This window comes from Eptatretus burgeri, chromosome 4 (genome assembly GCF_056783735.1).
Source record: "Eptatretus burgeri isolate ZD-2024b chromosome 4, Ebu_testis_v1, whole genome shotgun sequence".
NCBI classification, from domain to species: Eukaryota; Metazoa; Chordata; class Myxini; order Myxiniformes; family Myxinidae; genus Eptatretus; species Eptatretus burgeri.
In genome coordinates, this window is record NC_140964.1 from 114,408,106 (window position 1) to 114,423,105 (window position 15,000).

At 45.5% G+C, this 15,000-nt stretch overlaps 1 protein-coding gene and 1 long non-coding RNA gene across 2 annotated transcripts in view; one reads left to right on the forward strand and one right to left on the reverse strand.

The window, feature by feature from the left end:
* The window catches only part of LOC147028926 (uncharacterized), a 79,654-nt gene extending 77,636 nt beyond the window's left edge, over nt 1–2,018 (forward strand). Inside the window, exons 2-3 of the long non-coding RNA XR_015057775.1 lie at nt 27–438; nt 614–2,018. This is a non-coding gene — a long non-coding RNA (uncharacterized LOC147028926). The remainder of the gene's footprint in view (nt 1–26; nt 439–613) is intronic.
* The window catches only part of LOC147028925 (uncharacterized), a 245,031-nt gene that overhangs the window by 185,498 nt on the left and 44,533 nt on the right, over nt 1–15,000 (reverse strand). Inside the window, exon 8 of the mRNA XM_085879809.1 lies at nt 3,133–3,314. Coding sequence (XP_085735935.1) covers nt 3,133–3,314 — 182 coding nt within the window. The remainder of the gene's footprint in view (nt 1–3,132; nt 3,315–15,000) is intronic.

The following is a 15,000-nucleotide window of genomic DNA, read 5'->3' on the forward strand; positions in this document are numbered from 1 at the left end:
GATGATTCTGTGTAGTCTTCCCTTAGCAGAATGTGGTGTAGGTTAGTTAACAGCTTCGCTGTTCACATTTCCATTTCTGTTTGCACAGAAAGTGTATAAGATGAGAATGTTATCCGTCTTTTAATGACGAAATGCCTAATTACTGTCGAAGTGCCTAATTACTGTCAGAGTATGATGGCGATAATCCATGAATGTTAAGTAAGCAGGTGGTTGTATCCGTACGTGCAGTTTCAAATCTCGAGCTCAGTCGATGTGGAAGATGAAGCCTTGTCAATATCGAGATAATTTGTGATAATAAAAAGATTTGATCGCGCTCGGGCTAAAGTAACGATTTGCATTGTTTATATTTTCCACATTGGCCATCCCCAGGACCACGATATTTCCTAAAGAGGAAGATAGTAGAACGTTCTGTGGTCTTCAGTCATTTCAGACATCTCGGTCAGTATTGGAGGTAGATACAGGATCGTAAAAATGAAGGAATTCCTCAAAAATCGCTTTTTTTTTTTCTGAATGATGCACCTTGTTGCAGTTTTCATTATCTTGACAGTAAAGTGTTTACATGGTCGATACTTCTGATTCGTGAGCTATGTTGTTGTGTCTGATGCCCCCGTAGAGTTGAGCCTTGGGGGATGTATATTCGCCCGAGATATACAATAGGCAAAATGGGAAAAAAAACGCCAAAATGCCACTTTTCGCACCCTGGCGACCAACTTCGACAGCTCACTGTGCCTTATTGGGCTAAGATCTCGTGGAGAACTTTTGTCCTAATGTCCACCATACACGTGTCTACAAGCAGCCCAAGGTTCACCTCGCACCCCTTCCTCGGAACGAAAAGTGTTTTTAGGGCCTTTTCATCGGAACTGCCCACGGCCTGTGTGTGTATTCCAACGCTGGAGTAAGTATTTTGTTCTTTAAGCCAAAGTATTCTGGTCGAATAAGTTAGTGAGAAAATGTAAATAGATGTGAAGGGGAAAGAAGTCTTGAAGAACCATTTGACGAAGAATTCACAGCGAGAAGCATGGCTTCAAGTTTTCATAAAGTCGCACTACATTTCACTGGATTGATGATGTACGTCCATATAAAGCAAAGCTCCAGGCATTCAGGTTAATTTATGATGTATTTTCAATGATTGTAATCAGTGAATATGCTACTGCACTAGTCCTTCATTAAGCTGGCTGTTCTTTCGACCGACTTGGCATTAAAAGGTGTCACTATACCATTTACAAAGATGAAACAGCATGAGGTATTCATCATCATCAATTCACATGAACTTTACAGAGAGTCGGTGCTGTTGAAGCAGTTTTTGGCAAAGGGGTCGTGTTGGCAGCAGGGACTTCATGGACAGCCGATGTGCATCTCTCTCGCCCGAATCAACATGAGGGACATGACGGGGAATTTTTACCCTCTCTACATCTACACAGAATAGCCCTTCCTCTCACGCAGGTTGCACGCCAGACACATATTATATCTTTTTCATATGATCTTAATGCATAGGTTTCAAATTTCCTATAAACTACATGAATACAAATGGTGCCAAGGTCATAAATTCCAATTCATGCCTACTACCTCATAACTGTAACAATATGTTTGGTTTGGTTGGACAAACTAGGTTGGATTAAACCAAGCAACTTAATGGAAATTTTTTATGCTTGGCTTGAGGTTTGAGGAATTAGCGAAACAAGTTTTCTTACCTTGCAAAATAATCAGTACAAACAATGAATAGTTCACTTTGCAGCCACACCTAACAGCCATCAAAGACGAGGGTATTATAGGTCACTGTGACATCACACAGCAAAGCGTAACACGAGTACAAGGCTTACAGCAGGGAGGGAATTACTGAACTTCGATTATTTAATGTTGCGTTGATAGAACAATAATAGCACATTACCTGTGAGTGATTGCGTCACCCCCCGCCCCCAACCCCTTTTACAGTGATGCACATGCACGCATGCATGCACGCACACGCACGCACACACACGCACACACACGCACACACACACATCTGTGGCCAGTGACATTTTTACTATGAGTAAACTTTCGCGTCATTCTGACAACTCAACCCCCTCCCACCTCCCCACTGAAAGTCCTCCCCCTTCCCCAAATCCTCAACCTCCCCCTCTCAATTCTGTCCCATCTTTGCTCTCCCCCCCAACCCCAAGTCCTCACCCTCCCTTCCCAACCCTATGGCAGCAATCAATCCCTTCCCCACTTCAATCCTTCAGACCCCTCCCTCCCACCCCCCACCACCACAACTCCTCAACTCCCCTCCATCCCACACACCGATAGTCCTCCCCCCTGCAAAGCCTCAACCTGCCCCTCTCAACTCTGTCCCATCTTTACTCTCCCCCCTCCTCACCCTCCTTCCATTCACAAAAGCAAACAGGCATTCACACATCTAACACTTCCCACTCCCGTATCATTATATCACTGACTTCACAGAAACTGGTCATGATAACCTATTTTTAAGAGAAAATAGTTGAAAATAAAAAGCAAGGACCCACGTAACCTCCGCAGTGAAAGCCCTGCTCGAGAGAATGCACAAACTTATGGGTGGTGCATAAACAACTTAATTCTGCCTCAAAAACTGAAACCTATCTTCACAAAGCCCATGATGCCTCTCACCTCAAAATCCTTTTAACTGTCACTTTGGTCATTTCACACTAAAAGGAAAACTTATAGGGAGGTCACGGCAATTGTGAACATAACGTCTTTGACTTTGCACAGCAGTCATCACCAATGTGGGCGACCGTCATATGGAGAATGTGGGTGGAGTCAGGCGAACTGTCCAACCAATGGGTGGAACTTGGACGCACAAGTGGACGGATGGACACATGCATGCACGGCTCCTTTTATAGTATGGAAGTGTATTTTAAAATGTTATCAATGACACACTAATTTTACAGATCAGAATAGCATTAGCCATTGCATTATAAACTGTAAAAATAAAATAAAATGCATCTTTCTGATAACGTAGAGCAATTAAGTTACAAGCATTTTTGAGCAGAGCTGCCAGATTTCCATGCAAAAGATGGAAACACACAAAGAAACACACTGATTCACTGCAAACACAATAAAGAACTTAACATAGAATGTTGAGTAAGTTTAGCAGACACACACATTCCATGTACTCACGCTAACGTTTCCCCAATAACTTTCATGGGACTGTGCCAGGTTCCCTCGTCGAACCGGGTGTTCCCCAGCCAGCGGAGTAACATCCTCCATAAACCGGACCAGGAATGAGCTTCCTCAAGCCACACAATGCACTCCTCCACCTTGTCCAGTATTGAGCTATTTCCAGCCAACAAATCCATCACCTTCAACAAATCCATAAAACACGATTTTGATTAAATTTGTAGCTAAAAGGGTTTATAAACGTGTTGGGTGAATCTATTATCAAAAACAAAAAACAAACACGTGGATAGGAATTAGTGTAAAATGGAGTTTCTTGTCGTACTGCTCCTCAATTTTACTTTAACACAGAATATAATGTTAAGTACACACATTTTAAGGCCACCTGCTCATTTTCAAACATTTATTCCGAAGCTTCACCTTTTTGAGACACCACTTTCAAACATTTTCACCCAACAATGTGTTTCAATTTTATTCTGACATTTCTGTTATTGGTGAGACTGTCGAGGAGAGCCCATTGGCAAATTTACTCATGTGGTCGAGTCTGGCTTTGGCTCTTTAATAACAGGATTCAGATACAAACTGTTATACTTGAGATTGTTAGTATGATCAAATATAATCATTTAGGCCTAAGTCACATTTGCTCTACGGCGAGAATACGGCGGCCGTACGCCCTCTGAATTGACAGAAACATGCGGCGGCCGCAGAGAAACTGAGGTGGCCCTAGGCCGTATGGCTATATTTTACAGGTCGTAAGGTCGCCGTGGAATTATAACGCGGAGTTATAACTTTTTTCATTTCTACGTTCGCCGTAGAAATTCGACAAGCCGAAACAAAAGAACTGGTAAAAAAAAAAAAAAAATTAACCCATTCGTTACCGTCCATCTGACCGCACGTTCGGCTTCGGGTCCCACTGTGGTCGCCTTGCGGGCACCTTGCGTCTGCCTTGAAAATTCTATGGCCGCCGCAGGAACGCCCTCAGGTCACCGTGCGACATCAAATCAAAGACCGTACGGCACCGCCACATTTTCGGTCTCCACAATTTATAAATACCCCATGCGTCTACCCGAAAAATAAAAACATATGTGACTGCTACATTGTGTGACAGTGGAAATAATGCGGCCACTTTATAATTGCTAGTGGCCGTAGATTTTGTAGACCCTCCAGCCGCCGAGCCAAATGTGACATCGGCCTTACCTCGTGTTTTCACCTTCATTTGCGATGTTTGTTTTTTTAATCATCTTGTGTTTTAATTAATAACAAGAAAAGCAATCCGATCACATGGTGTGACGGACTGTCGGGCAAGGATTGAATTTCACAGCAAAACCAGTTGTAATTTGGAATACTAGTACGTGCCCGTAAAAACAAAAAATAATAAATAAAATAAATAAATATTCCAACCATGAGCAAGAAACAACCACACAGGCCGTTTCTTCGCTCTCGCGTGCCCGTACGTGCGTGGCCCGGAAGTTCGCATATCACAGTTATGATTATTCGCAATTTAGGTTTTAATGGCCAATTATTCAATTAGCGCCAACGTATTTTACCTTTTCGCAATGTCGTCACAAGGAAAAACAAAAAGAGAAGAGAAGAGAGAGAAAAAAATTTACTTCCTGGTTCGGAGCATACCAGCACTCTGATGTTACCGAAATTTTTGCACGGTCTCATATGAAACGATGATAACTTGGGGCATTGTGTTTATCTATAAATACGCATAAGAAATCAAGAAATTATAAGAATACACGAAGTCATCACTCTCCGGAAGCCCGTACGTTGTAACCCGTGATGGGGAACGCGGCTGAGGTTCCCTTCCCCATCGGCCACGCCCATGCAATAACGTGTCCTGTCATTGGTTTGGTAAATAAATGGCCATGACTTGGGAGGCACTTGTCCAATTAATATCAAACCTTGAAAAGGCACATCCTCAGGTCCCCAGCAATATACCTGGCAAGTTTCAATTAGATCGGACCAGTGGTTGTCGAGAAACAGCGGTCACACACACACACACACACACACACACACACACACACACACACACACACACACACACACACAGATACACAGATTGCTGGAATTATAGATAGATCCATGATTACGTCAGCCCAATGCGTTTGATGAAAGTGATTGTGGTTCTGCGGGCATCATGTTTGATGAGCTGCCCTGGGGGGCAGCACCTTCGCAGAGTGCGCGAGCGATCGGAACCCAGGATGGAGCTCGAGCCTGTGTGGACCTTTGGATGTGGTGATTGTACCAGTTTACATACAAATCGCCGCCACCGAAGGTCATTTACTCATCTTATTTTACCTTAAACATGGGGAATTTCAGTTTAAAGTGTCTTGAAAGTGGGTTTTCTTTGGGTCCACGAATGGATTAATTCACTCCATTATTCTTATTGGGAAAATATTTTTGGAATCCGAACTTTTTGCAATCCGAACAGCCTCCTGGAACGAATTAAATTGGGATTCTGGGGGCACCACTGTGTATAGGCAAACACCGATACTCCGATCTCTTGCGGTAGCGCACGGTGGACGCACGGTCAACGCAGACTGCCACGGAGGCCGTACGTAGGTGCACGGCGGGCGTAGGGGAACCGTGCGTCGACCCTGCGTTGCCCGCAGGTAGTCACACAGACTGCAAGGCCACCGTATGGCGACCGTGGAAATAGAGCGGCCACCGTAATTTTTTGGGGTTTGGGAAAATTCATTTTTCATTGAGAAGAGCTTACGGCAGCCACACGAATAACGCAAGCCCACCGTATGCCCTATGTACGATCGACGTGGAACACATCTACGTCATAGCTTGGCTTGTCGAATTGCCACGGCGAACGTAGAAATGAAAAAAGTTATAACTCCGCACTACAATTCCATGGCGCCCCTATGGCCTGTAAAATATAGCCAAATGGCGTAGGGCCACCCTGAGGCCACCTCAGTTTCTCTGCGGCAGCCGCACGTTTCTGTCAATTCAGAGGGTGTACGGCCGCCGTATCCTCGCCGTAGAGCAAATGGGACTTAGGCCTAAGTCACATTTGCCACGGCGGCCGTGGGGTCTCCAAACCACTAGCAATTATACGGCGGCCGCAGTATTTCCACGGTCACACAATGTAGCAGTCACATATGTTTTTATTTTTCGGGGAGCCGCACAGGGTATTTGGAAATTGTGGAGACCGAAAACGTGGGGTTGCCGTACGGTCTTTGATTTGATGTCGCACGGTGACCTTAAGGGGGCCCTGCGGCGGCCATAGAATTTTCAAGGCGGAAGCAAGGTAGCCTCAAGGTGCCTGCAAGGTGACCGAAGGTGGGCCCGAAGGCGAACGTGCGGCAGACGGACGGTAACGAGTGGGTTAATTTATTTATTTTTTTGCAGTTTTTTTTTTTTTGGCTTGTCGAATTGCTACGGTGAACGTAGAAATGAAAAAAGTTATAACTCCGCGTTATAATTCTACGGCGACCCCTACGGCCTGTAAAAGATAGCCAAACGGCGTAGGGCCGCCGCATGTTTGTCAATTCAGAGGGCGTACGGCCGCCGTATCCTCGTCGTAGAGCAAATGTGACTTAGGCCTAAAGGTGGCTGACTTAAGATATTTGGGTCTTGAGTTCGAACCTCTGTCATGCCATTGACATAACACCAGGTGGATTGACTCAGCCTGTCATCCTTCTGAGGTCGGCAAAATGAGTACGAGCTTCCTGGTAACATGGGTACTGCATCAGTGGCACAGCCGTGCTTCCAGGAATGATGCAACCAGCAGCCCCATGCTGCATATAAAACAACAGCTTAGAAAAATTAACAATTAAAGTATCCATATCTGGATCTTCGCCCAAATCGAATCAATTGGTCCTTGTCACACACCCAACCTGCCCACCAAATTTAATCCAAATCTGTCCAGAATAAATTAATAAATATACTTGTTACTACATAAATAGACAAATATGTAATAATTGAAGAAAGATGTAACGATTATTATTGAACTTAGTATTGACAAATTAAGGGGAAAAAACAGTTTGCATATTATTGGATGTCTGTCATGTCTGGTGTTACACACAATTAGATTTTTCAGCAAATAACAAAAACAAGAAAGATGTCATGCATAGCATGATACTTGTGATATCCAAGTAAACACTAGTTGCCATGAAGACAGAAATTTGCCAATTTAAAATTTTGACATATCAAGTGTTTTCCATGGTTGATTTTTATGCATAACAACTTTGGTTGATACGTGTTCAAATTGTGGCCTGACATGCTCTGGATAACTGTTTCATATGCAGCCCGTGGCTGCTGTTTGTGTCACTACTGGAAGCACAGCTGTGTCACTGATGCAGTGCCCCTGTTACCAATATGCTGGTACTCATTTTGCTGACATCAGAAGGATGACAGGCTGATCAGAAGGCTGATCCATCAGAAGTATGACATTATGCGGATCATAATGGATGATCCGCTGTGGCGACCCCGAACGGGAGCAGCCGAAAGAAGAAGAAGAAGGATGACAGGCTGACTCAACCCACCTGTTGTTATTTCAACAGAACAACAGGGGATCAAACTCAAGACCCAAATATCTCAAGCCAGCCACCATAACCGTTAAGCCAACGACAGGCTTATTTGGATGGCCTTGACCTCAAAGTTTTTGTGTGTGTGTGTGTGTGTGTGTGTGTGTGTGTGTGTGTGTGTGTGTGTGTGTGTGTGTGTGTGTGTGTGTGTGTGTGTGTGTGTGTGTGTGTGTGTGTGTGTGTGTGTGTGTGTGTGTGTGTGTGTGTGTGCGTGACCTCGTGCATACGGCTGACGCAGCACAGGCACGGTTCTCATTGGCACAACATTTTGCTCTCAGTTATATCATGGCAGTCAACCAATGAGAAACATCCCATGTTTCGTGTGTCAATAATGTTTGTAAATGCGACAACATTTGTCATTTGCTGCCACATACTTTGAATCCTAACTTTTTGCCAATCAAACGCGGGTATGATCGTTCACACGGCGTCTTGGGAAACCGACCGAAGGCTGAAAGAAAGTTCATCACAATATGAAAATCTTTCAAAAATTTTGACGAGACATTATTTTGTTTCATTAATTTTTACATTATTATTGCAGTTGGACACTTGAAGGTACTTTTACCTGAATAATCAAGACATTACATGCATTCGCACCATCATGATCCCTAAGACTGTTGCACAAGGTGATATTTATTTGCCAAAACGAAGTTTTTGCAAGATATGTTAGTCAGCTTGTATGTTTTTTTTTTGTTTGTTTTTTTTTGTTTGTTTGTTTGTCTGTAATCACATGTAAAAAATTCTGCAGAGCACACTTATCATTGGAAATGTTTGTAACTTCGCATATCAGAGGCCTATAGAGGTCCCTTTCAGTGCACAAAATTTTGAAGGTCAAGGTCAAAGGTCAAGGTCACTTTGTCGCAAATCAGGGGAGTCAACGAAACCCTTATTTTTTGAGTAATTTTGATCGGATCGTCTTCAAACTTCATGGGAATATAGTTCATGGTCTGGCGCTCAGCTAATTAATTTTTGGTGGCGATCGGCCTTGACCTTCATGGTTAGCGCCTCAGGTCAAACATATTTGACCCCAAGGTCAAATTTTCAAGTTTTAGGAACCATATCGTGTAGTACCTCAAATTGAACACCTCGATGAGTGCTTTCTAGATATGTCAAGGTTGAGACATTATGACGTCATTTAGTGACGTTATGAGGCAAACGCATATTTTTCATGGTTACTCTGTAGAACGATTCTCATTGGAATCTTTCGTAGGCAGATATTCCTCAAGGAGTCGCTCCTGGTGGATAGCAGCTCTGTTCACCTCAGTGTGACCTTAAAGAAGTCACACGTGGTCACCTTTTGGCAAGATACGGGTCACCCTGCGGGTGACATTTTTTTTTTTTCCCTGAAATTGCAAAATGACAACATACATAATCTGTCAATATATGAGAATAAAATGCGTTGATTGTTCTGACGTGGGTCTGTTATTCTAAAGTATGCGTGCTTCACAATCAATGTACAAACTGTACAAATAGTGAGAAGACGTTTCCATTGTGCAAACTTCACCTCGTGTTGCAAATATTTAATCCTTCTCATTTACACTCTGACATGCTGAGACAAACCTCGATCATTTCCGACAAATGCAACGTAAATCACGATTGCCATTCTTGCAATTTATTGTGCAATCTGTCTTTTAAAATCGAAAAAAAACCCAATACAAATCCTTGGAAAAAGTACAACGTTGAGTCATCGTGTCATGACCGAAGAGTGATTGTTGAATTCTGCTGTTATTGTTGGTAATGGAGTCATTTGTTTGTCATGGTCATGTGCACCCAGTTTTGTGTTGTTCAAAGTCAGGTCCTGAAAGCAATAATATGTTCACACAATTTACTGTCGAAAGGTACTGACCATCAAGTGTATGGTACCACTCGAATGGTTCATAAAAACCACAGTTTCATTGGGGTGTCCCGTCACACCTGCAGTTCCAAAAGTTAATCACATCACATCGACAGCTAAAATGGCTCATGCCATCGCAACGACAGCTCTCCTGGTTCATCCCGCGTAAACTATTAAGCTCTATAATGGTTCATACCATCATATCTCGAACTCTCCAAGTTCATACCATCACATCTATAGCTCTCCAGGTTCATACCTTCACATCTTTAGCTCTCCAGGTTCATCCCTTCACTTCTATAGCTCTCCAGGTTCATCTTATCACAGTTATAGCTCTCCAGGTTAACCCCTTCACATCTATAGCTCTCCAGGTTCATCCCTTCACTTCTATAGCTCTCCAGGTTCATCTCATCACATCTATAGCTCTCCAGGTTCATCTCATCACAGCTATAGCTCTCCAGGTTCATCCCATCACATCACATCTATAACTCTCCAGGTTAATCGCATCACATCTATAGCTCGCCAGGTTCATCGCATCACATCCATAACTCTCCAGGGTCATTCAGGTCAGGTATGGGAGCATGTGCCAGAACAGCACGTCGCTGCGTCCACTTTCCGCCGGTACTCCAGGGGCCTCCGTCTGGCCATCCCCCAGGCAGATGCCAGGCCCATCCCCATCTCCTTGAGATGATGGTCAACCTGTTGCAACCATGAGGCACGTGGTCGACCCACTGGCCTCCTCCACTCATGAGACTCCCTCGCTGAGAGAATCTGGTGAGCAGGATCAGAGTCAGGAAAACGAGCCACATGTCCATACAGCCGCAACTGATGCTCACGGACTATGCAGGTAACAAATCTCATCCGAGTCTCTCTCAGCAACCGCTCGTTGGACACAAAATCCGACCAGCGATAGCCAAGGATTCTCCGAAGAGACCTGGTACCAAAGGAATTAAGTCTCCGTCTCAGATCCTTGGTCAGAGTCCAAGTCTCGCACCCATAGAGCAAGACTGGAAGTACCAAGGACCTGAAGACTCGGACTTTCGTCCTCCCGCACAGGTACCGGCAGCACCACACCCCATGATCCAGTGAATCCATGACTCCCCAGGCCCGACCCAGACGTCTATTGACCTCTGACTCGCAGCCAGCAGAGACATGAATATCACTGCCAAGGTAAGTGAATCTCTCCACGACCTCAACATCCTCACCACAAAGAGACACAGACAGGACAGCAGCATCCAAGATGTCACCGAAAGCCTGGATCTTAGTTTTGACCCAAGAAACCCGTAATCCCAACGGCTCCGACTCCTTATTCAGCACCTCGAGGGCCCCCAAGAGGATGTCTAAAGTCTCCGCAAAGATGACTGCATCATCTGCAAAGTCAAGGTCCGAGATCTTGACATTCCCAAATGACGCACCGCAACTTGATCTCTCCGACATCCTCCCTAGAATCCAGTCCATACAAGTGCTGAAAAGTGTGGGGGCAAGTACACATCCCTGACGAACTCCAGTAACAACTGGAAATAAGTCAGAGATGGTACCACCACACTTCACAGCACTCTCAGTACCAGAGTAGAGTTCAGACATCAGATCGATCAGTTTTGGTGGCACCCCACGAAGACCAAGAATCCTCCAGAGGACATCCCGATTCACTGAATCGAACGCTTTACAGAGATCAACATAGGCTGCAAGCAGCCCCTGCCGAAACTCTCGTCTGCGTTCGGTGAGGAAACGAAGTGCAAGGATACGGTCAATCGTTGACCTCTTTGGTGTAAAGCCTGACTGCTCTGGACGCTGGTGCTCAAGCAGATGGTGGCGAACCCTATCGAGAATTATCCGAGCAAAGACCTTGCCCGGCACTGAGAGCAGCGTCACCCCTCGGTAGTTGTTGCAGTCTTGGCGATCACCCTTCCCTTTCCAGAGAGGGACAACAAGGCCCCTCTTCCAGTCAGTTGGGATGATGCCTGTGTTCCAGGCAGAGCACAAAACTGCATGCAACGACACGAGTGCAGCATTTCCACCAGCCTTGAGAAGTTCAGTATGGATGCCACAGATCCCTGGAGCTTTGCCCCGTTTCAACTGGTTCACCGCAGCCCGTGTTTCCACAAGCGTAGGTGGACCACAGTTGATTCGAGGGTCAGCAACAGGGATTGTAACACCCTTGACGTCCAACTCGACAGTTGGGGGATCAGCCTGGTACAACCGCTCAAAGTAACCGGCCCAGCGAGCCTTCACTTCAGACTCCTCTGTCAAGAGCCTACCACTCTCTGCTCGAACTGTAGTGCTCCGAGGGATGGGCTTGGATGAACGTAATGCGCGAATTCCCCTGTAAGCGGGACGAGAATCACCTGTCCACAGGTGATGCTCTACCCCCTCACAGATTCCTCGCACATAGGCCTCCTTGTCCACCCTCAGTGCACGTACAGTTTTACGCCTCAGCTCCCTGAACAGCTCAGCTCTGCCATTCAGCCTGGCCCTGCGACTCTGGTCAATGGTATCCAGTGTCCCTTGAGAGACAAAATTCTTCTTTGCCCTGCGGTGAGCTCCAAGGCATCCACCGGCAACATCAAGGACGGTGGTCTTGAAGGCGCTCCACAACTCTTCAGGACCCCCCAAAGCACCCAGGCGCCCCAAGTGTCCACTCAGCCTGTTCGCAAACTCCTCAGCTACTCCGTCATCCCTGAGCTTGGCAACATCCAGCCTCAGCTGGGATGGTACCATTCTCCAGGATTTAAGGTGCAGCTTTAGAGTTGCTACAACAAGCCTGTGGTCAGTATTGAGGAACTGAGCACTCCGGTAGACCCTGCAGTTCTGGATCATCCTCCAACGACCGTCAATGAGGACATGGTCAATCTCCTTTGCCACACCGCCAGCGTTGGAATACCAAGTCCAGCGATGAGCTTGTGGGCGCTGAAACCATGAACCAGCCACCCTAAGTCCATGACTTCTTGCAAAGTCAAGGAACTTAGTGCTATTCTAGTTCATAGTTCCTGACCCATGGGGACCAACACACACCTCATAACCGTCCCTATCAGTTCCAGTCGATGCATTGAAATCCCCCAAGACTAGAAGTGTATCTCGTCTGGGGCACTGATCAACCACAGACTCGAGTGTGGCGTAGAATGCATCCTTCACGGTGAGATCACTCGCCTCAGTCGGAGCATAAACAGAGACCAGGGAAATGACACCTAAGGAGTGACGAATCCTTAATCTCATAATACGCTCGTTGACCGGTGTTACCTCAATTATCATTGGGGTCAGCTTATTGGACACAGCTACAGCAACTCCTTGGGTATGGTAACCATCAGAGCGACCAGACCAATAGTAGGTGTAACCACCCACCATTATCTCACCGCAATCCGGTCTCTGAACCTCAGAGAGAGCTGCAATCCCGATGTCCAAACGCTTGAGCTCAGATGATAACAGAGACAGGTGATCATCCTCTCTTAGGGATAGGACATTCCAGGCACCCACCCGAAGGGACCGCCTCAGGTTAACCCAAGGAGACCGCCGTCTGGTGGACGACACCTCAGCACCACTCCGACACACTCTCCCGCAATCTGACCCAGGGATGTTACCCCGTGGTTTCCCTCCATTCAAAGATTGGGGGTCCCGAAGGCTTTGCCCCAATCCCGTCATCCGGTGAGCTGCCCTGCGAAGGGAAGCTGCACAGGAGGTACTCCCACGGAGTGGGTTTTCAGATTTTTTTGCGTTTTTGCGTTTTGCGGAATGAAGGGTTTTACGGTGGCCGGAGTGCAAATCCTGCCACCAACCTCCTAATAAGAAGTGACCCAACTGCAGGAGGACGTCCGCAGACACAGTTGGGCACTAGATATGGATGGCCGTTGGCTCACAAGGAGCTCCTCCGCCCTTTGATCTCATCACATCTCATCTCTCCTTTGCCACAGAGATCTCTCCAGGTTCATCCCTTCACTTCTATAGCTCTCCAGGTTCATCTTATCACAGTTATAGCTCTCCAGGTTAACCCCTTCACATCTATAGCTCTCCAGGTTCATCCCTTCACTTCTATAGCTCTCCAGGTTCATCTCATCACATCTATAGCTCTCCAGGTTCATCTCATCACAGCTATAGCTCTCCAGGTTCATCTCATCACAGCTATAGCTCTCCAGGTTCATCCCATCACATCACATCTATAACTCTCCAGGTTAATCGCATCACATCTATAGCTCTCCAGGGTCATTGCATTACATCTATAGCTCTCCAGGTTAATCGCATCACATCTATAACTCTCCAGGTTTATCCTTTCACAGCTGTAACTCTCCAGGTTCATACCATCACATTTATAGCTCTCCAGGTTCATCCCATCACAGCTATAGCTCTCCAGGTTCATCTTATCACAGCTATAGTGCTCCAGGTTTATCCATCCACATCTGTAGCTCTGCAGGTTCATCTCATCACATCTACAGCTCTCCCAGTTCATCTCATCACAGCAATAGCTCTCCAGGTTCACCATTCACATCTGTAGCTCTCCAGGTTCATCCCTTCACATCTGTAGCTCTCCAGGTTCATCGCATCACAGCAATAGCTCTCCAGGTTCATCTCATCACAGCGATAGCTCTCCAGGTTCATCTCATCACAGTTATAGCTCTCCAGGTTCATCTCATCACAGCGATAGCTCTCCAGGTTCATCTCATCACAGCTATAGCTCTCCAGGTTCATCTCATCACAGCTATAGCTCTCCAGGTTCATCTCATCACAGCTATAGCTCTCCATTTTCATCCCACATAACCTATGCAGCTTTATAATGGTTCATCCCATCAGAGCTATAGCTCTCCATGTTCATCCCATCACATCTACAGCTCTCGTGGTTTGTCCCACTATACCTACAACGATTATAATTCATCCCCTCACACCTTCTGTATGTTCTAATTTATTTTCCACATCTGGAAGGCAATAACAGGTTCATATATATGGATGCAATCTTATGGAATTGACACCAACACCACTCTTGCTGATAAAAATTCAACAAGCACTACGAGCAAGCAAAGTTTTCCCATGCAGTTGCTTTTTTCAAAAGCAAGCTTGTCAAAACAAACATCACTGCCTCCAAAGAGGAAAGGGTCAATATACACAACTTCAATAAAACAGGCACAACAGGCATTTTTTTTTTTTTTACAGTAAAGTGAACCACCTCGGTGCAGGTTGACTGATAGAAATGCACATCCGCTCCTTTCCAACAGCAGATTCATCACAAATACAAGGAGCTGATGCTGAAAGCAATGTCAATTTCATGGAATATGTTTAAATATTCACTGTTCACGTCTCCATGTGTGAAGGGAATTCAAAATTGATTGGAACAGGTCGATATCTATTGGCACCGTAGAGCAGCAGTTCTTTGCTCATTATAAAGTGGGATGTACGTTTGCTATACGCCATCAGTTTCATGAATTTGATGTTGCTTCAGAGTTTTAATCCAAAAGTTTACTACGTCAAACAATTATGGATCTTACTAAAATAGAGCATCGAGATGTCATTAAAAAAGTA